Source organism: Hoplias malabaricus, chromosome X2 (genome assembly GCF_029633855.1).
Source record: "Hoplias malabaricus isolate fHopMal1 chromosome X2, fHopMal1.hap1, whole genome shotgun sequence".
In the NCBI taxonomy this organism is placed as follows: Eukaryota; Metazoa; Chordata; class Actinopteri; order Characiformes; family Erythrinidae; genus Hoplias; species Hoplias malabaricus.
Genome location: NC_089819.1, coordinates 27,437,756 through 27,457,697, shown reverse-complemented (window position 1 = coordinate 27,457,697; position 19,942 = coordinate 27,437,756). Strand labels below are relative to the sequence as shown.

Genomic DNA, 19,942 nt, shown 5'->3' with positions numbered 1-19,942 from the left:
GTACAGTGTAGTTTATGACTGATATAGTTCACTGTAGAGGGAGCGAGGAGCTGTGTGTGTACAGTGTAGTTTGTGACTGATGTAGTGCACTGTTGAGAGAGTGTGGAGCTGTGTGTGTACAGTGTAGTTTGTGACTGATGTAGTTCACTGTAGAGGGAGCGATGAGCTGTGTGTGTACAGTGTAGTTTATGACTGATGTAGTTCACTGTAGAGGGAGCGAGGAGCTGTGTGTGTACAGTGTAGTTTGTGACTGATGTAGTTCACTGTAGAGGGAGTGTGGAGCTGTGTGTGTACAGTGTAGTTTATGACTGATGTAGTTCACTGTAGAGGGAGTGAGGAGCTGTGTGTGTACAGTGTAGTTTATGACTGATGTAGTTCACTGTAGAGGGAGCGAGGAGCTGTGTGTGTACAGTGTAGTTTGTGACTGATGTAGTGCACTGTTGAGAGAGTGTGGAGCTGTGTGTGTACAGTGTAGTTTATGACTGATGTAGTTCACTGTAGAGGGAGCGAGGAGCTGTGTGTGTACAGTGTAGTTTATGACTGATGTAGTTCAATGTAGAGGGAGCGAGGAGCTGTGTGTGTACAGTGCAGTTTGTGACTGATGTAGTTCACTGTAGAGGGAGTGAGGAGCTGTGTGTGTACAGTGTAGTTTGTGACTGATGTAGTTCATTGTAGAGGGAGTGAGGAGCTGTGTGTGTACAATGTAGTTTGTGACTGATGTAGTTCACTGTAGAGGGAGCGAGGAGCTGTGTGTGTACAGTGTAGTTTATGACTGATGTAGTTCACTGTAGAGGGAGCGAGGAGCTGTGTGTGTACAGTGTAGTTTATGACTGATGTAGTTCACTGTAGAGGGAGTGAGGAGCTGTGTGTGTACAGTGTAGTTTGTGACTGATGTAGTTCATTGTAGAGGGAGTGAGGAGCTGTGTGTGTACAATGTAGTTTGTGACTGATGTAGTTCACTGTAGAGGGAGCGAGGAGCTGTGTGTGTACAGTGTAGTTTATGACTGATGTAGTTCACTGTAGAGGGAGCGAGGAGCTGTGTGTGTACAGTGTAGTTTATGACTGATGTAGTTCACTGTAGAGGGAGCGAGGAGCTGTGTGTGTACAGTGTAGTTTATGACTGATGTAGTTCACTGTAGAGGGAGCGAGGAGCTGTGTGTGTACAGTGTAGTTTGTGACTGATGTAGTGCACTGTTGAGAGAGTGTGGAGCTGTGTGTGTACAGTGTAGTTTGTGACTGATGTAGTTCACTGTAGAGGGAGCGAGGAGCTGTGTGTGTACAGTGTAGTTTATGACTGATGTAGTTCACTGTAGAGGGAGCGAGGAGCTGTGTGTGTACAGTGTAGTTTGTGACTGATGTAGTTCACTGTAGAGGGAGTGAGGAGCTGTGTGTGTACAGTGTAGTTTGTGACTGATGTAGTTCACTGTAGAGGGAGTGAGGAGCTGTGTGTGTACAGTGTAGTTTGTGACTGATGTAGTTCACTGTAGAGGGAGTGTAGAGCTGTGTGTGTACAGTGTAGTTTATGACTGATGTAGTTCATTGTAGAGGGAGCGAGGAGCTGTGTGTGTACAGTGTAGTTTGTGACTGATGTAGTTCACAGTAGAGGGATTGTGGAGCTGTGTGTGTACAGTGTAGTTTATGACTGATGTAATTCAATGTAGAGGGAGTGAGGAGCTGTGTGTGTACAGTGTAGTTTATGACTGATGTAGTTCACTGTAGAGGGAGCGAGGAGCTGTGTGTGTACAGTGTAGTTTATGACTGATGTAGTTCACTGTAGAGGGAGCGAGGAGCTGTGTGTGTACAGTGTAGTTTGTGACTGATGTAGTTCACTGTAGAGGGAGTGTGGAGCTGTGTGTGTACAGTGTAGTTTATGACTGATGTAATTCAATGTAGAGGGAGTGAGAAGCTGTGTGTGTACAGTGTAGTTTGTGACTGATGTAGTTCACTGTAGAGGGAGCAAGGAGCTGTGTGTGTACAGTGTAGTTTATGACTGATGTAGTTCACTGTAGAGGGAGTGAGGAGCTGTGTGTGTACAGTGTAGTTTATGACTGATATAGTTCACTGTAGAGGGAGCGAGGAGCTGTGTGTGTACAGTGTAGTTTGTGACTGATGTAGTTCACTGTAGAGGGAGTGTGGAGCTGTGTGTGTACAGTGTAGTTTATGACTGATGTAATTCAATGTAGAGGGAGTGAGAAGCTGTGTGTGTACAGTGTAGTTTGTGACTGATGTAGTTCACTGTAGAGGGAGCAAGGAGCTGTGTGTGTACAGTGTAGTTTATGACTGATGTAGTTCATTGTAGAGGGAGTGAGGAGCTGTGTGTGTACAGTGTAGTTTGTGACTGATGTAGTTCACTGTAGAGGGAGTGTGGAGCTGTGTGTGTACAGTGTAGTTTATGACTGATGTAGTTCACTGTAGAGGGAGTGAGGAGCTGTGTGTGTACAGTGTAGTTTATGACTGATATAGTTCACTGTAGAGGGAGCGAGGAGCTGTGTGTGTACAGTGTAGTTTGTGACTGATGTAGTGCACTGTTGAGAGAGTGTGGAGCTGTGTGTGTACAGTGTAGTTTGTGACTGATGTAGTTCACTGTAGAGGGAGCGAGGAGCTGTGTGTGTACAGTGTAGTTTATGACTGATGTAGTTCACTGTAGAGGGAGCGAGGAGCTGTGTGTGTACAGTGTAGTTTATGACTGATGTAGTTCAATGTAGAGGGAGCGAGGAGCTGTGTGTGTACAGTGTAGTTTGTGACTGATGTAGTTCACTGTAGAGGGAGTGAGGAGCTGTGTGTGTACAGTGTAGTTTGTGACTGATGTAGTTCATTGTAGAGGGAGTGAGGAGCTGTGTGTGTACAATGTAGTTTGTGACTGATGTAGTTCACTGTAGAGGGAGCGAGGAGCTGTGTGTGTACAGTGTAGTTTATGACTGATGTAGTTCACTGTAGAGGGAGCGAGGAGCTGTGTGTGTACAGTGTAGTTTGTGACTGATGTAGTTCACTGTAGAGGGAGTGTGGAGCTGTGTGTGTACAGTGTAGTTTATGACTGATGTAGTTCACTGTAGAGGGAGTGAGGAGCTGTGTGTGTACAGTGTAGTTTATGACTGATGTAGTTCATTGTAGAGGGAGCGAGGAGCTGTGTGTGTACAGTGTAGTTTGTGACTGATGTAGTTCACAGTAGAGGGATTGTGGAGCTGTGTGTGTACAGTGTAGTTTATGACTGATGTAATTCAATGTAGAGGGAGTGAGGAGCTGTGTGTGTACAGTGTAGTTTATGACTGATGTAGTTCACTGTAGAGGGAGCGAGGAGCTGTGTGTGTACAGTGTAGTTTATGACTGATGTAGTTCACTGTAGAGGGAGCGAGGAGCTGTGTGTGTACAGTGTAGTTTGTGACTGATGTAGTTCACTGTAGAGGGAGTGTGGAGCTGTGTGTGTACAGTGTAGTTTATGACTGATGTAGTTCACTGTAGAGGGAGTGAGGAGCTGTGTGTGTACAGTGTAGTTTATGACTGATATAGTTCACTGTAGAGGGAGCGAGGAGCTGTGTGTGTACAGTGTAGTTTGTGACTGATGTAGTGCACTGTTGAGAGAGTGTGGAGCTGTGTGTGTACAGTGTAGTTTGTGACTGATGTAGTTCACTGTAGAGGGAGCGATGAGCTGTGTGTGTACAGTGTAGTTTATGACTGATGTAGTTCACTGTAGAGGGAGCGAGGAGCTGTGTGTGTACAGTGTAGTTTGTGACTGATGTAGTTCACTGTAGAGGGAGTGTGGAGCTGTGTGTGTACAGTGTAGTTTATGACTGATGTAGTTCACTGTAGAGGGAGTGAGGAGCTGTGTGTGTACAGTGTAGTTTATGACTGATGTAGTTCACTGTAGAGGGAGCGAGGAGCTGTGTGTGTACAGTGTAGTTTGTGACTGATGTAGTGCACTGTTGAGAGAGTGTGGAGCTGTGTGTGTACAGTGTAGTTTATGACTGATGTAGTTCACTGTAGAGGGAGCGAGGAGCTGTGTGTGTACAGTGTAGTTTATGACTGATGTAGTTCAATGTAGAGGGAGCGAGGAGCTGTGTGTGTACAGTGCAGTTTGTGACTGATGTAGTTCACTGTAGAGGGAGTGAGGAGCTGTGTGTGTACAGTGTAGTTTGTGACTGATGTAGTTCATTGTAGAGGGAGTGAGGAGCTGTGTGTGTACAATGTAGTTTGTGACTGATGTAGTTCACTGTAGAGGGAGCGAGGAGCTGTGTGTGTACAGTGTAGTTTATGACTGATGTAGTTCACTGTAGAGGGAGCGAGGAGCTGTGTGTGTACAGTGTAGTTTATGACTGATGTAGTTCACTGTAGAGGGAGTGAGGAGCTGTGTGTGTACAGTGTAGTTTGTGACTGATGTAGTTCATTGTAGAGGGAGTGAGGAGCTGTGTGTGTACAATGTAGTTTGTGACTGATGTAGTTCACTGTAGAGGGAGCGAGGAGCTGTGTGTGTACAGTGTAGTTTATGACTGATGTAGTTCACTGTAGAGGGAGCGAGGAGCTGTGTGTGTACAGTGTAGTTTATGACTGATGTAGTTCACTGTAGAGGGAGCGAGGAGCTGTGTGTGTACAGTGTAGTTTATGACTGATGTAGTTCACTGTAGAGGGAGCGAGGAGCTGTGTGTGTACAGTGTAGTTTGTGACTGATGTAGTGCACTGTCTAGAGAGTGTGGAGCTGTGTGTGTACAGTGTAGTTTGTGACTGATGTAGTTCACTGTAGAGGGAGCGAGGAGCTGTGTGTGTACAGTGTAGTTTATGACTGATGTAGTTCACTGTAGAGGGAGCGAGGAGCTGTGTGTGTACAGTGTAGTTTGTGACTGATGTAGTTCACTGTAGAGGGAGTGAGGAGCTGTGTGTGTACAGTGTAGTTTGTGACTGATGTAGTTCACTGTAGAGGGAGTGAGGAGCTGTGTGTGTACAGTGTAGTTTGTGACTGATGTAGTTCACTGTAGAGGGAGTGTAGAGCTGTGTGTGTACAGTGTAGTTTATGACTGATGTAGTTCATTGTAGAGGGAGCGAGGAGCTGTGTGTGTACAGTGTAGTTTGTGACTGATGTAGTTCACAGTAGAGGGATTGTGGAGCTGTGTGTGTACAGTGTAGTTTATGACTGATGTAATTCAATGTAGAGGGAGTGAGGAGCTGTGTGTGTACAGTGTAGTTTATGACTGATGTAGTTCACTGTAGAGGGAGCGAGGAGCTGTGTGTGTACAGTGTAGTTTATGACTGATGTAGTTCACTGTAGAGGGAGCGAGGAGCTGTGTGTGTACAGTGTAGTTTGTGACTGATGTAGTTCACTGTAGAGGGAGTGTGGAGCTGTGTGTGTACAGTGTAGTTTATGACTGATGTAATTCAATGTAGAGGGAGTGAGAAGCTGTGTGTGTACAGTGTAGTTTGTGACTGATGTAGTTCACTGTAGAGGGAGCAAGGAGCTGTGTGTGTACAGTGTAGTTTATGACTGATGTAGTTCACTGTAGAGGGAGTGAGGAGCTGTGTGTGTACAGTGTAGTTTATGACTGATATAGTTCACTGTAGAGGGAGCGAGGAGCTGTGTGTGTACAGTGTAGTTTGTGACTGATGTAGTGCACTGTTGAGAGAGTGTGGAGCTGTGTGTGTACAGTGTAGTTTGTGACTGATGTAGTTCACTGTAGAGGGAGCGAGGAGCTGTGTGTGTACAGTGTAGTTTATGACTGATGTAGTTCACTGTAGAGGGAGCGAGGAGCTGTGTGTGTACAGTGTAGTTTATGACTGATGTAGTTCAATGTAGAGGGAGCGAGGAGCTGTGTGTGTACAGTGTAGTTTGTGACTGATGTAGTTCACTGTAGAGGGAGTGAGGAGCTGTGTGTGTACAGTGTAGTTTGTGACTGATGTAGTTCATTGTAGAGGGAGTGAGGAGCTGTGTGTGTACAATGTAGTTTGTGACTGATGTAGTTCACTGTAGAGGGAGCGAGGAGCTGTGTGTGTACAGTGTAGTTTATGACTGATGTAGTTCACTGTAGAGGGAGCGAGGAGCTGTGTGTGTACAGTGTAGTTTGTGACTGATGTAGTTCACTGTAGAGGGAGTGTGGAGCTGTGTGTGTACAGTGTAGTTTATGACTGATGTAGTTCACTGTAGAGGGAGTGAGGAGCTGTGTGTGTACAGTGTAGTTTATGACTGATGTAGTTCATTGTAGAGGGAGCGAGGAGCTGTGTGTGTACAGTGTAGTTTGTGACTGATGTAGTTCACAGTAGAGGGATTGTGGAGCTGTGTGTGTACAGTGTAGTTTATGACTGATGTAATTCAATGTAGAGGGAGTGAGGAGCTGTGTGTGTACAGTGTAGTTTATGACTGATGTAGTTCACTGTAGAGGGAGCGAGGAGCTGTGTGTGTACAGTGTAGTTTATGACTGATGTAGTTCACTGTAGAGGGAGCGAGGAGCTGTGTGTGTACAGTGTAGTTTGTGACTGATGTAGTTCACTGTAGAGGGAGTGTGGAGCTGTGTGTGTACAGTGTAGTTTATGACTGATGTAATTCAATGTAGAGGGAGTGAGGAGCTGTGTGTGTACAGTGTAGTTTGTGACTGATGTAGTTCACTGTAGAGGGAGCAAGGAGCTGTGTGTGTACAGTGTAGTTTATGACTGATGTAGTTCATTGTAGAGGGAGTGAGGAGCTGTGTGTGTACAGTGTAGTTTGTGACTGATGTAGTTCACTGTAGAGGGAGTGTGGAGCTGTGTGTGTACAGTGTAGTTTATGACTGATGTAGTTCACTGTAGAGGGAGTGAGGAGCTGTGTGTGTACAGTGTAGTTTATGACTGATATAGTTCACTGTAGAGGGAGCGAGGAGCTGTGTGTGTACAGTGTAGTTTGTGACTGATGTAGTGCACTGTTGAGAGAGTGTGGAGCTGTGTGTGTACAGTGTAGTTTGTGACTGATGTAGTTCACTGTAGAGGGAGCGAGGAGCTGTGTGTGTACAGTGTAGTTTATGACTGATGTAGTTCACTGTAGAGGGAGCGAGGAGCTGTGTGTGTACAGTGTAGTTTGTGACTGATGTAGTTCACTGTAGAGGGAGTGTGGAGCTGTGTGTGTACAGTGTAGTTTATGACTGATGTAGTTCACTGTAGAGGGAGTGAGGAGCTGTGTGTGTACAGTGTAGTTTATGACTGATGTAGTTCACTGTAGAGGGAGCGAGGAGCTGTGTGTGTACAGTGTAGTTTGTGACTGATGTAGTGCACTGTTGAGAGAGTGTGGAGCTGTGTGTGTACAGTGTAGTTTGTGACTGATGTAGTTCACTGTAGAGGGAGCGAGGAGCTGTGTGTGTACAGTGTAGTTTATGACTGATGTAGTTCACTGTAGAGGGAGCGAGGAGCTGTGTGTATACAGTGTAGTTTATGACTGATGTAGTTCAATGTAGAGGGAGCGAGGAGCTGTGTGTGTACAGTGTAGTTTGTGACTGATGTAGTTCACTGTAGAGGGAGTGAGGAGCTGTGTGTGTACAGTGTAGTTTGTGACTGATGTAGTTCATTGTAGAGGGAGTGAGGAGCTGTGTGTGTACAATGTAGTTTGTGACTGATGTAGTTCACTGTAGAGGGAGCGAGGAGCTGTGTGTGTACAGTGTAGTTTATGACTGATGTAGTTCACTGTAGAGGGAGCGAGGAGCTGTGTGTGTACAGTGTAGTTTATGACTGATGTAGTTCACTGTAGAGGGAGTGAGGAGCTGTGTGTGTACAGTGTAGTTTGTGACTGATGTAGTTCATTGTAGAGGGAGTGAGGAGCTGTGTGTGTACAATGTAGTTTGTGACTGATGTAGTTCACTGTAGAGGGAGCGAGGAGCTGTGTGTGTACAGTGTAGTTTATGACTGATGTAGTTCACTGTAGAGGGAGCGAGGAGCTGTGTGTGTACAGTGTAGTTTATGACTGATGTAGTTCACTGTAGAGGGAGCGAGGAGCTGTGTGTGTACAGTGTAGTTTATGACTGATGTAGTTCACTGTAGAGGGAGCGAGGAGCTGTGTGTGTACAGTGTAGTTTGTGACTGATGTAGTGCACTGTTGAGAGAGTGTGGAGCTGTGTGTGTACAGTGTAGTTTGTGACTGATGTAGTTCACTGTAGAGGGAGCGAGGAGCTGTGTGTGTACAGTGTAGTTTGTGACTGATGTAGTTCACTGTAGAGGGAGTGTGGAGCTGTGTGTGTACAGTGTAGTTTATGACTGATGTAGTTCACTGTAGAGGGAGTGAGGAGCTGTGTGTGTACAGTGTAGTTTATGACTGATGTAGTTCATGACTGATGTAGTTCACTGTAGAGGGAGCGAGGAGCTGTGTGTGTACAGTGTAGTTTGTGACTGATGTAGTGCACTGTTGAGAGAGTGTGGAGCTGTGTGTGTACAGTGTAGTTTGTGACTGATGTAGTTCACTGTAGAGGGAGCGAGGAGCTGTGTGTGTACAGTGTAGTTTATGACTGATGTAGTTCACTGTAGAGGGAGCGAGGAGCTGTGTGTGTACAGTGTAGTTTATGACTGATGTAGTTCAATGTAGAGGGAGCGAGGAGCTGTGTGTGTACAGTGTAGTTTGTGACTGATGTAGTTCACTGTAGAGGGAGTGAGGAGCTGTGTGTGTACAGTGTAGTTTGTGACTGATGTAGTTCATTGTAGAGGGAGTGAGGAGCTGTGTGTGTACAATGTAGTTTGTGACTGATGTAGTTCACTGTAGAGGGAGCGAGGAGCTGTGTGTGTACAGTGTAGTTTATGACTGATGTAGTTCACTGTAGAGGGAGCGAGGAGCTGTGTGTGTACAGTGTAGTTTATGACTGATGTAGTTCACTGTAGAGGGAGCGAGGAGCTGTGTGTGTACAGTGTAGTTTATGACTGATGTAGTTCACTGTAGAGGGAGCGAGGAGCTGTGTGTGTACAGTGTAGTTTGTGACTGATGTAGTGCACTGTTGAGAGAGTGTGGAGCTGTGTGTGTACAGTGTAGTTTGTGACTGATGTAGTTCACTGTAGAGGGAGCGAGGAGCTGTGTGTGTACAGTGTAGTTTATGACTGATGTAGTTCACTGTAGAGGGAGCGAGGAGCTGTGTGTGTACAGTGTAGTTTATGACTGATGTAGTTCAATGTAGAGGGAGCGAGGAGCTGTGTGTGTACAGTGTAGTTTGTGACTGATGTAGTTCACTGTAGAGGGAGTGAGGAGCTGTGTGTGTACAGTGTAGTTTGTGACTGATGTAGTTCATTGTAGAGGGAGTGAGGAGCTGTGTGTGTACAATGTAGTTTGTGACTGATGTAGTTCACTGTAGAGGGAGCGAGGAGCTGTGTGTGTACAGTGTAGTTTATGACTGATGTAGTTCACTGAAGAGGGAGCGAGGAGCTGTGTGTGTACAGTGTAGTTTATGACTGATGTAGTTCACTGTAGAGGGAGAGAGGAGTCGTGTGATGCCAGTGTTTCCAAAAACTTGAGTTTTTCCCGACTCCACTGACAGCAACATTTCTAAAATCTCCACCTTGGACAGCTCTGTTGAAAAGATTAGTTTTCAGTGACCTAAAATGTATTTTCATGTTGATGGGAGGCAACAACACAGCCAACAACCTGTGGATGAGGCCTGAGCATCTGTCACAGTGGTAGTAGTGGTCTGTTTGTGCTACCACTGTCCTAACACACAGACCTCGAAATCTGATCCTCAGAAACTTGATACGGTGGAACCCACCCTGTGGAACCCGAATGCAGAGAGACCACCGCTGATTCTTCAGAGGTGGGATTCGACCTGAGTTCCTCAACACTGGGAACAAATGCTCTAGCAAGTGAGAGACCTCTGCTCACATCCCACCTCTGATGAGTTCATGGCAGTCTCTCTGGAATTAGCGCAGACTCCAAGGCATTCCTTCGCTTAAGGGAAAGGCTGCCCTGCTCCTCCAGTTTGGAGTTTCCCTTCACCTGCTTTCTGAGTTCCCTGAGTACCCTGAGTTTCTGTGCCTCTAGGTTTAGGGGTCTGCATCTGTGGTATCACAATTTCTGCGGCCCCCCTCACTTTTATCCAACAGGACAAAGTAGTCATGGAAGAGAAGGTGGTGACGGGGAGGTGGTGGGAGGCGAGGTTGTTGTCACGGCAGACTGAAGAGAGAGGGGAGGACTGAGAAGGCCTGGAATGTGTAGGAGGATTTGGTCCCTCAGCCACTCTTAAAAAGAACATATTGTGGTAAAATCCCTTGCTCAGAGCAAGCTCACCAACCCACACACTGTGAAACAAGACGTACACAGTCAGTTTTATGTGTGCTGCCTAAAGTCCTATTCGGATGGGATTCGTTTGACGTGGGGAGGTGGGGTAATGTAATTTTTCCTCAGGACATCAGTAATGTTTACAGTGGATAAGAAATCACAGTGAAAATAACAGAGATGGGAGCGTCTCTATTCACGCACTGCGGTTACACAGTGTGGATCAGACACAGCAGAGCTACTGGAGGTTTTAGTCACAACTGTGCTGAGATCAGTTTAAAAATATCCAGCACTTGACGACCTTATCTTAGTCCTTCACAACAGATAACGGGGAGAAGACGGCCAAACCTTTACAAATCCTTCACACGGTTATTAGAACTGATATAAGCACTTTAATGGTAACTGAAAAAGTAGGACACAGGTTCATATTAATACGTACGGAGACTACTATTGTGCACAAAACCTACCTACAGCCTCCAGAAATCTCTCTTGACTGAGTGATCCTTCAGGTCGTTTTGTGGATTTGATCGTGGTGCATCATTCAGCCTCTGAGCCTTTACTAATACCGTGTAAACGCCTCCTCCAGCTCCTCTGCTCTCAAGAAAACCTAGGATATGACGTGATATTCCCCCACATGTCAATTTGGATGGGATTAATAACCTGGGGCTATTTCTGCAGCTCGTTTTACAGCAGGCTCTGAAATCATTCCTGAAACGGAAGCACGCACTCCGGAAAAATTACTGAGATGGTGTATTCAGACGGGATTAAAACTACTGAGATACTCAGATAACAATTACTTTACTCCACGTCTCACAGGTAAAACTCATACCGTCCAAATAGGGCTTAAGACATTAAAAATGGCATAAAGCGAGCCGTTCTGATTCTGCTCCGCTTCTGACGTCAAGTGCAGAGACTTTAGAATGGCCCCGCCCCCTCGTCTGAGTCTGTCCAATCACAGCGCTGGACCCGTGTTTATGTGAGAGCGCAAAGACGAGGTTAAACTCAGCAAAACAGACACAACGAGCGCGGAGAAATAAGAGCACTGAGTAAAAACGTAGAAGAAAGAGAACAGAGTGAAAACGGCTAAAAACCAGAGCTTCTGCTCCTCGCTCCTCACTGCTGTGCGCTCGGGGTCGGGGTGAACAGCGAGCGGCTCATTATCATTTAAAGGAACAGGTGCTGAAAGCGGGCGTTCTGAACAGAGCTGTTTACACAGTGGGAGAACACTGCTGTGGGGCTCGTGGGGTTTGGACCAAAGCAGGTCACAGACGTTTCGTTAAGAAACAGAACTGTGTTCCACTGTGGAGACGAGGGAGAGATGGCATCTTTCTGATCTTCTGGAGATTGTTTTGTTATTGTATTCTGTAACAGTTATTGATCAGAATTACAGCACTGGGCAGTGTTTCATTCACTTCTATGTGGTCAGTGTCATCTTTTTATTTAAAGCCCTATGCTTGTGTTCACAGGTAAACCAGGGTCTCGGGGTCTGCCGGGGCCAAAGGGGGATGCAGGTGTGAGAGGACCCTCAGGTGCTCCAGGGTCAAGAGGAACACCCGGACCTGCAGGTAGACTGAGAGCTCTAACACACACACACACACACACACACACGTCTCAACTCGTCTTTCCTCCTCCTCCACCACCAGGTGAATCAGGTCCTGGTTCTGGAAGCGGGTTCTTGTTTAGTGGCTGTTCTCTCGTGGTTCAGAGCGAGTCGAGTAGGGACTAAACCGTGGCGTGTAAACCTTGCAGAGCGCTGATTGTCCAGAGAGAGTCGTCACTCTACGCCACGCAACGCAGACGACCAGCACCAACTCTCCATCTGTAAAATCTCCAGCTGCAGCAGAGATCACGTTTGTTTTTATCCGACTCACGACGGCAGCTTGTAAAATGACGCCGTGGTCTTTTGAAGAGGTTCAAACGCTCCTTGGATCGGTGGCCGACGAAAGAATCCAGCGAGAGCTGGACACTGCAACAAGGAAGGAACAAACTCTACTGATCTGTCTGAACTGATGACGGAGCTGTGTTCAGTCCCAAACAACAACAACACGCCAATACACCATGAGTAAACACCACTTAACGTTACCGCCGCCGTTGTTGTGGTTTCCAAAGACCACTGTTCCCCTTAGAGACGGGGTTAGAGACGACACCGGGTACATTTCAGGGGGGAGCTGTGGGAGTGGAAAACCGACCAGGAACCAATCAGAGAGTAGAGTCCAGTTAAAGCCCCAACAGAGACACAATGTTCAGGAGGGACAGGAGTGGACATTCAGTGTGATAGCAGTCTAAGAGGCTACATCAGAGTGTGTGAAAGTATTTGAGTCCATATTTTAAAATTGTTTTCTATTTTTCTAAGTATTTCTGAGTTACTCTGCTATTAACAGCCTAGCAGCATAGTGCTAACATACAGGAATGTGTCTTTCTCCATTCGGACTCTTCTCAAATCAAACAGAGAAAACACTGACTCAGTTAAAAAGCCTTCTGCCAAAATATTTGTCCTCAGACGGAGCAGGAACCTCACCTTTCATCCCCAGCATGGCGCCCTGCTCTCCACTCGCTGACCAGCAGCTTTACATCCTCCAGGAATCTAATGTAAACCATAAATCTGCTCACAGAGCTCTCAGAGAGCAGAGGAATATCGTAAACAGGCCGCAATAACAACCTCCACAGTCACAGCAGAGGATTTCTGGTAAACGTAGGACGTAAACGTACCGGCGGGAGTCCTGTGAGTCCTGAAGTCCGCACAGGTCCGTTTCAGCCGAGGAAGTGTTATGACAGCTGACGCTGAGCTGGAATATGCCTTTATAGGTGTTTATGTCTGTTGTGATTAACCGTGTGAACCACGGGTTTGATTTACACCAGAGACACGCTGAGGACATGTCCCCACCACTGGCTGAACTGGCTGAATTTGTGCCCCTCAGTTTTTGAAAGTGTCCTCTGTAACAGAGGGCACTAAGACCATGCGGAGCACTGTGTGTGTCTGGTCAGCCCACAGCTGTAAAACCACTGAATTGGAGCAGGTGTCTCCCCCTGGTGGATGGGGCAGAGGAGCCGCTCTGTGATCCGTCTGGAAGAAGGACTAGATCCTGAAGAATGTCCTAGACTTCTTCAGTTCGGAAATTTCCTACTGTCTTTTATCACAATGGAAATCTACTGATAATCAGACTCAGCCACACGGGGGCGCTACCGCACAGCTGCCGGGTCTCAGGGTCCTGCATAGGATCTGTGGTGTGTTCTCCCTGTGTCTGCGTGGGTTTCCTCTGGGTGCTCAGCTTTCCTCCCATAGTCCAAACACAAAAAGGCAGGCAGACACATTCATGGAGAAACAGACAGACAGACAGATGATAAAACAAACAGACAGATAGATGGATGCTTAAAAAATAGACTGAAGGAGAGACAGACACAGTTGTTTAGACAGGCAGGCAGACAGAGAGAGAGAGAGACAGACAGAGACAGTGAGATAGAGAGAGAGAGAGAGAGAGACATTGAGACAGACAGACAGACGGTGAGAGAGAGAGAGACAGTGAGACAGAGAGAGAGACAGACAGACAGAGACAGACAGATAGAGAGAGAAAGAGAGAGAGACAGTGAGAGACAGACCGAGACAGTGAGATAGAGAGAGACGGAGAGAGAGAGAGACAGTGAGACAGAGAGAGACAGACAGAGACAGTGAAATAGACAGAGACAGTGAGACAGAGAGAGAGAGAGAGACAGATAGAGACAGTGAGACAGACAGACAGAGACAGTGAGACAGAGAGAGAGAGAGAGAGAGAAACCGACAGACAGAGACAGTGAGATATAGAGAGCGAGAGAGTGAGACAGAGAGAGACAGTGAGAAAGACAGACATACAGAGACAGACAGACAGACAGACAGACAGAGAGAGAGACAGTGAGAGACAGACAGAGACAGTGAGATAGAGACAGTGAGACAGTGAGACAGACAGACAGACAGAGACGGTGAGACAGAGAGAGAGAGAGACACTGAGACAGAGAGAGCGAGAGAAACTGACAGACAGACAGTGAGATATAGAAAGAGAGACAGTGAGATAGACAGACAGACAGAGACAGAGAGAAAGAGAGACAGTGAGATAGAGAGAGAGAGACAGAGAGAGAGAGAGACAGACAGACAGACGCCTGAGAAGGCTGCAGTGAGACAGTGAGTGTGACCTCGTGCAGACGTCCAGGACTCGCTGTGGGCCAGGGTTTACAGGTGGAGCTCCAGTGTGAGTCAGGTCCTCAGGAAACAGTAAAAACATTAATCATACTGTACGTGTGTGTGTGTGTGTGTGTGTGTGTGTGAGAGAGAGAGAGAGGTTTCTCCCTGACTCAGCACAGTATTGATGCTTTTGTTTCCTCTGGAAGGGAAACAGGACGTCCCTATGATTTTCTCTCTCTCTCTCTCTCTCACACACACACACACACACACACACAGAGAGAGAGAGAGAGAGAGAGAGAGAGAGGGGCAGGCAGCTAGCCTCTGTGCAGTCAGTGGTGTACTCAAACAGCATGATCAAAATACAGAGAAAGTGTATAAAAACCGATCAGCCACAACCTGTTAATTCACTCCAGCCCTTGGAGTCCGTTTAAAGACCACGCTTCCGTCATCGGCTTCGAGTTTATTTATGTTCCGGAGTTTTCCCAGAGGAGCTGTGTGTGTGAACGCGACATTGGTCCCGGATTTTACCCGGACTCTATCCTCCTCCTGCTCTGGTAAAGCCTCTGGTTGAAGTCAGAGTCACTTCCGGAGTTCCTCCTGCATGCGCTGCACAGGCTCCGCCCCCCACAACTAAAGCACGTGTTTCATTTCCCGCTGCAAAATCACGTCTCACGCGGAAAACGACCACTCCGCTCCGGGACGTCTCCGGACCCTGCTTCTGTTCTTTGTTGGGTTTTTGTAATGTGTCTTTATTTTGTTGCATTGAATCCACTGGCGGATGTGGTCAGGACGTGAGTAACAATGATGATTTGTTTACAGCGCCCCCTGTTACTACATCATAGTTACTACATCAACACAGCAGCTGTCCTTCACACTGTGTGTAAATCTAGTGATGAATGACCAATAGAAACGCTCCAAAATTACTGTTTATACATTGACTTACACTGAAAATTAAGAAGGTATTTCTTTCTCCTGTGAAGTTTCTTAAAGAAGGTGCAGCAACAATTAATGAAATTAAAATATGAATTATTTTAATTAACACTCTATAAACAGTCATCCATTGACTGTTACGGCTTTAACTATCTTTGAGGGATTTGGTCCCCACAATGAGACAAATACAAACACGGCCATAAATTCACACACAGACACAAACTCCCACTGAGCTGAACTCTTGTTCTTGTGTGTGTGTGTGTGTGTTTGAAGTGTTCTTGAGAGAGCGAGCAAGTGAGTGAGAGAGAGAGATGAGTCGATCCAGTTCATAAACGAGTGTTAAATCGCTCATCTGCTGTCCATCATGAGCCAAGAAAAAAAAATCACTGTCCAGGCCACACACACACACACACACACACACACACACACTCAGGAGAAACCTGAGACGGACTGCAGCACATCCCCCAGAGCCTGGACAGAGGAATATAAGGAAAGAGGGATGAAATATGATTGTGAAAACGAGTGCTCAGTTCACTTTCATGCACAGTGTCACACACGCACACACGCACACACACACGCACACACACACACACACTCACGAACGCACTCCCAGGAGTGACGGCTAAAAGAGCCCGGGCTGTGGCCTTGTTCTTAGTGACAGACAGCACTGAGACGTCCCGATGCTCCACGATGAGACGAAGTGTGTCCACGGCTCAGAGAAAGAGCACAACTCAGAGACACACAGAACAGCTACGGAATAAGAGATGGATTCAGGGTCCTGTCTCCACTGTTTACACTCCAGTGTCCCTCTTATGTATTTTGTGTTGTTGTCTCTGACTGGTATGTCTCAGTTACGTCTCGGTTACGTCTCTAATCACTGAAAGAAGTAGACTTGCAGATACAAGTGTTTACATTCACCAATGGCATTGTTGTCTTTTTAATGTCTCTCTTATGTCTTTGTAATTTCTCCATTATGTCTCTTTTGTGTGTGTGTGTGTGTGTGTGTATATGTGTGTGTGTGTGTAGGTCTAATATTACCAGGCATTAGATCAATGTGTTTCAGTTTTCCTGCAGCACACGTCCATCACCTCATCACACACATCCCCCTCCATCTGTTAATTACTGTTCCCCCAACACACACACACACACACACACACTTCCTGCTGCTCTTATTAATTCACTTATTCACTACAGCCAAGTACTATAACTCAAAACCTCAATTAGCGTTCTCTCTCTCTCTCTCTCTGTCTGTCTGTCTCTCTCTCTCTCTCTCTCTCTCTCTTTCTCTGTCTGTATGTGTGTGTGTCTCTCTGTCTCTCACACACACACACACACCATCTCTCTCTCTCTCTCTCTCTCTCTCTCTCTCTGTGTGTGTGTCTTTCTCTCTCTCTCTCTCTCTCTCTCTCTGTCTGTATGTGTGTGTCTCTCTCTCTCACACACACACCATATTTCTCTCTCTCTCTCTCTCACTCACACACACACCATCTCTCTCTCTGTGCGTGTGTGTGTGTGTCTCTCTCTCTCTGTCTGTCTCTTTCTCTCTCTCTCTCTCTCTCTCTCTCTCTCTCTCTCTCTCTCTCTTTCTCTCAGTCTGTGCAGGTTCTCACGTTTCTCCTGGCCCCTCAGAAAAGAACAGTGTCTTTATAATTGTGTACTCATGGGAGAGAGGGGGGAGGGGAGAGAGAGAGAGAGATAGAAAGAAGGATGGAGAAAGAGAGACAGAAAGAGGTAGATTGATGGAATTATAAAGAGAAGAAAGAAAGAGAAGGAATGACAGAAAGACAGTAAAAGAGAAGAGAGCAGAGGAGAGACAGGAAGAAATACAGAGGGAATAAAAATAGAGTGAGAGTCAGAATAAGAAGAGAGAGAGAGAGGGATGAGAGAGAGAGAGAGAGAGAGAGAGAGATGGAGGGATGAGAGAGAGACACACACAGAGAGAGAGAGAGAGAGAGAGAGAGAGAGAGAGAGAGGGATGAGTTGTTTACTGAGCTCCTGTCTGTGTAATTACTGAAGGAAGTAATTGTTTTTATTGTTGTGTTTTTCCTCAGGCCCTCGGGGGCCACCGGGTCTCCCAGGCGAGAGGGGCCTCCCTGGGCCTCCAGGACCCCCCGGACCACACATCCCTGAGGACAGTAAGTGTTCATTTTCGTGTGTGAGTGTGTGAGTGACTGGGTGAGTGTGTGAAACTGTCCACAGGTGTGTGTGAGTGTGTGAGTGAATGGGTGAATGAGTGATTGCCTCATGTTAAATGATTCTGGGTAAAATCCGGACCGATCGTGACTTTGATAAAGCAGTTACAGAACATGAAGCTAAAGCTCCAGAGTCAATCGTCCAACAACATTTGTGTGTGTGTGTGTGTGTGTGTGTGTGTGTGTGAGTGTGAGAGACTAGACACAGTAACATGCTGAAAAAGACCTGTCTGTCTGATACTGATTTCACTCAACCACTTCCAGATGTGCAGAGGCTAAAAGCAGGGTGGAGGTGTGTGTGTGTGTGTGTGTGTGTGTGTGTGTGTGTGTGTGTGTGTGTGTGTGTGTGTGTGTGTGTGTGTGTGTGTGAATGAAAGAGAGAGAGAGAGAGAAACTGTGACAGACACTTATGGGAGGCCGTCTAGGGCAAATACACTGAAACACTTGCGCACACTACATTGAAACACTTGCGCACACTACATTGAAACACTTGCGCACACTACCTTATGGGAGGCCGTCTAGGGCAAATACACTGAAACACTTGCGCACACTACATTGAAACACTTGCGCACACTACACTGAAACACTTGCGCACACTACACTGAAACACTTGCGCACACTACACTGAAACACTTGCGCACACTACATTGAAACACTTGCGCACACTACATTGAAACACTTGCGCACACTACATTGAAACACTTGCGCACACTACATTGAAACACTTGCGCACACTACATTGAAACACTTGCACACACTACATTGAAACACTTGCACACTACACACTGAAACACTTGCGCACACTACATTGAAACACTTGCACACTACACACTGAAACACTTGCGCACACTACATTGAAACACTTGCGCACACTACATTGAAACACTTGCACACTACACACTGAAACACTTGCGCACACTACATTGAAACACTTGCGCACACTACACACTGAAACACTTGCGCACACTACATTCAAACACTTGCACACTACACACTGAAACACTTGCGCACACTACATTGAAACACTTGCGCACACTACATTGAAACACTTGCGCACACTACACTGAAACACTTGCACATGACACATTGAAACACTTGCACACTTGTCGATCAATTCCAACAATGGAAGTGATTATTTGCCAATTAAATCCCAGATTTAGGCAGTGGATAATCTGGTCTCCTGTTAAATCATACCGTGGGCGACCGGACGTGCCACTGGAAGTTGTTGGAGGAATTATGAGAATATTGTTGCCTTGATGTCTTTGGCCCGGAGATTGTTGTAAAATGAGAATTAGACACTGATATAAAGACTCCAAAAGTATGAGAGGCCGTCTAGGGCAAATACACTGAAACACTTGCACACACTACATTGAAACACTTGCGCACACTACACTGAAACACTTGCGCACACTACATTGAAACACTTGCGCACACTACACTGAAACACTTGCACATACTACACTGAGACACTTGCACACTTGTCGATCAATTCCAAAAATGGAAGCGATTCTTTGCCAATTAAATCCCAGATTTAGGCAGTGGATAATCTGGTCTGCTGTTAAATCATACCGTGGGCGACCAGACGTGCCACTGGAAGTTGTTGGAGGAATTATGAGAATATTGTTGCCTTGATGTCTTTGGCCCGGATATTGTTGTAAAATGAGAATTAGACACTGATATAAAGACTCCAAAAGAGTCGTGCATTCTCTCACCACAGGCCCTTCTCTGCGCCCAATTACACGTATGATGGACTGAATGTTTCTTGTGTGGTGCTCAAGTTCAGTGTAGTGTCTGTGTAGCGGGTCATTTTGTATGGATTCCACACAACGCAGGACATCACGCAAAAAATTACGGATATCCTCACTGTTACCAGAAATATGAAATGGCTGATCAAATATGAAAAGACTAAAAAAAAATAATAAGAACAAATGTTTGTTCATCTCTGAAAAGACACAGAGCACAGGAATTAGTCATAAAAGATTGTACCCTGTGCTACACAGCTGAGTGCATCTTCTCTCTCTCTCTCTCACACACACACACACACACGTCATGTTTAATATATATACGAGTGTATGTGAAGTGTAGTGCAAATGTTTCAGTGTGTACTGTGCACGTGTTTCAGTGTAGTGTGCGCAAGTGTTTCAGTGTAGTGTGCGCAAGTGTTTCAATGTAGTGTGCGCAAGTGTTTCAGTGTAGTGTGCGCAAGTGTTTCAATGTAGTGCGCAAGTGTTTCAATGTAGTGCGCAAGTGTTTCGGTGTGTTGTGCAAGTGTTTCAGTGTAGTGCGCAAGTGTTTCAGTGTATTTGCCCTAGACGGCCTCCCATACAAAAGAGTCGTGCATTCTCTCACCACAGGCCCTTCTCTGCGCCCAACTACACGTATGATGGACTGAATGGTTCTTGTGTGGTGCTCCAGTTCAGTGTAGTGTCTGTGTAGCGGGTCATCTTGTATGGATTCCACACAACGCAGGACATCACG

The 19,942-nt window shown here is 46.3% G+C and overlaps 1 protein-coding gene across 1 annotated transcript in view; it reads left to right on the top strand.

The window, feature by feature from the left end:
• Positions 1 to 19,942, top strand: part of emid1 (EMI domain containing 1) — a 164,274-nt gene that overhangs the window by 77,689 nt on the left and 66,643 nt on the right. The window contains exons 8-9 of the mRNA XM_066654607.1: positions 11,656 to 11,754; positions 17,324 to 17,407. Coding sequence (XP_066510704.1) covers positions 11,656 to 11,754; positions 17,324 to 17,407 — 183 coding nt within the window. The remainder of the gene's footprint in view (positions 1 to 11,655; positions 11,755 to 17,323; positions 17,408 to 19,942) is intronic.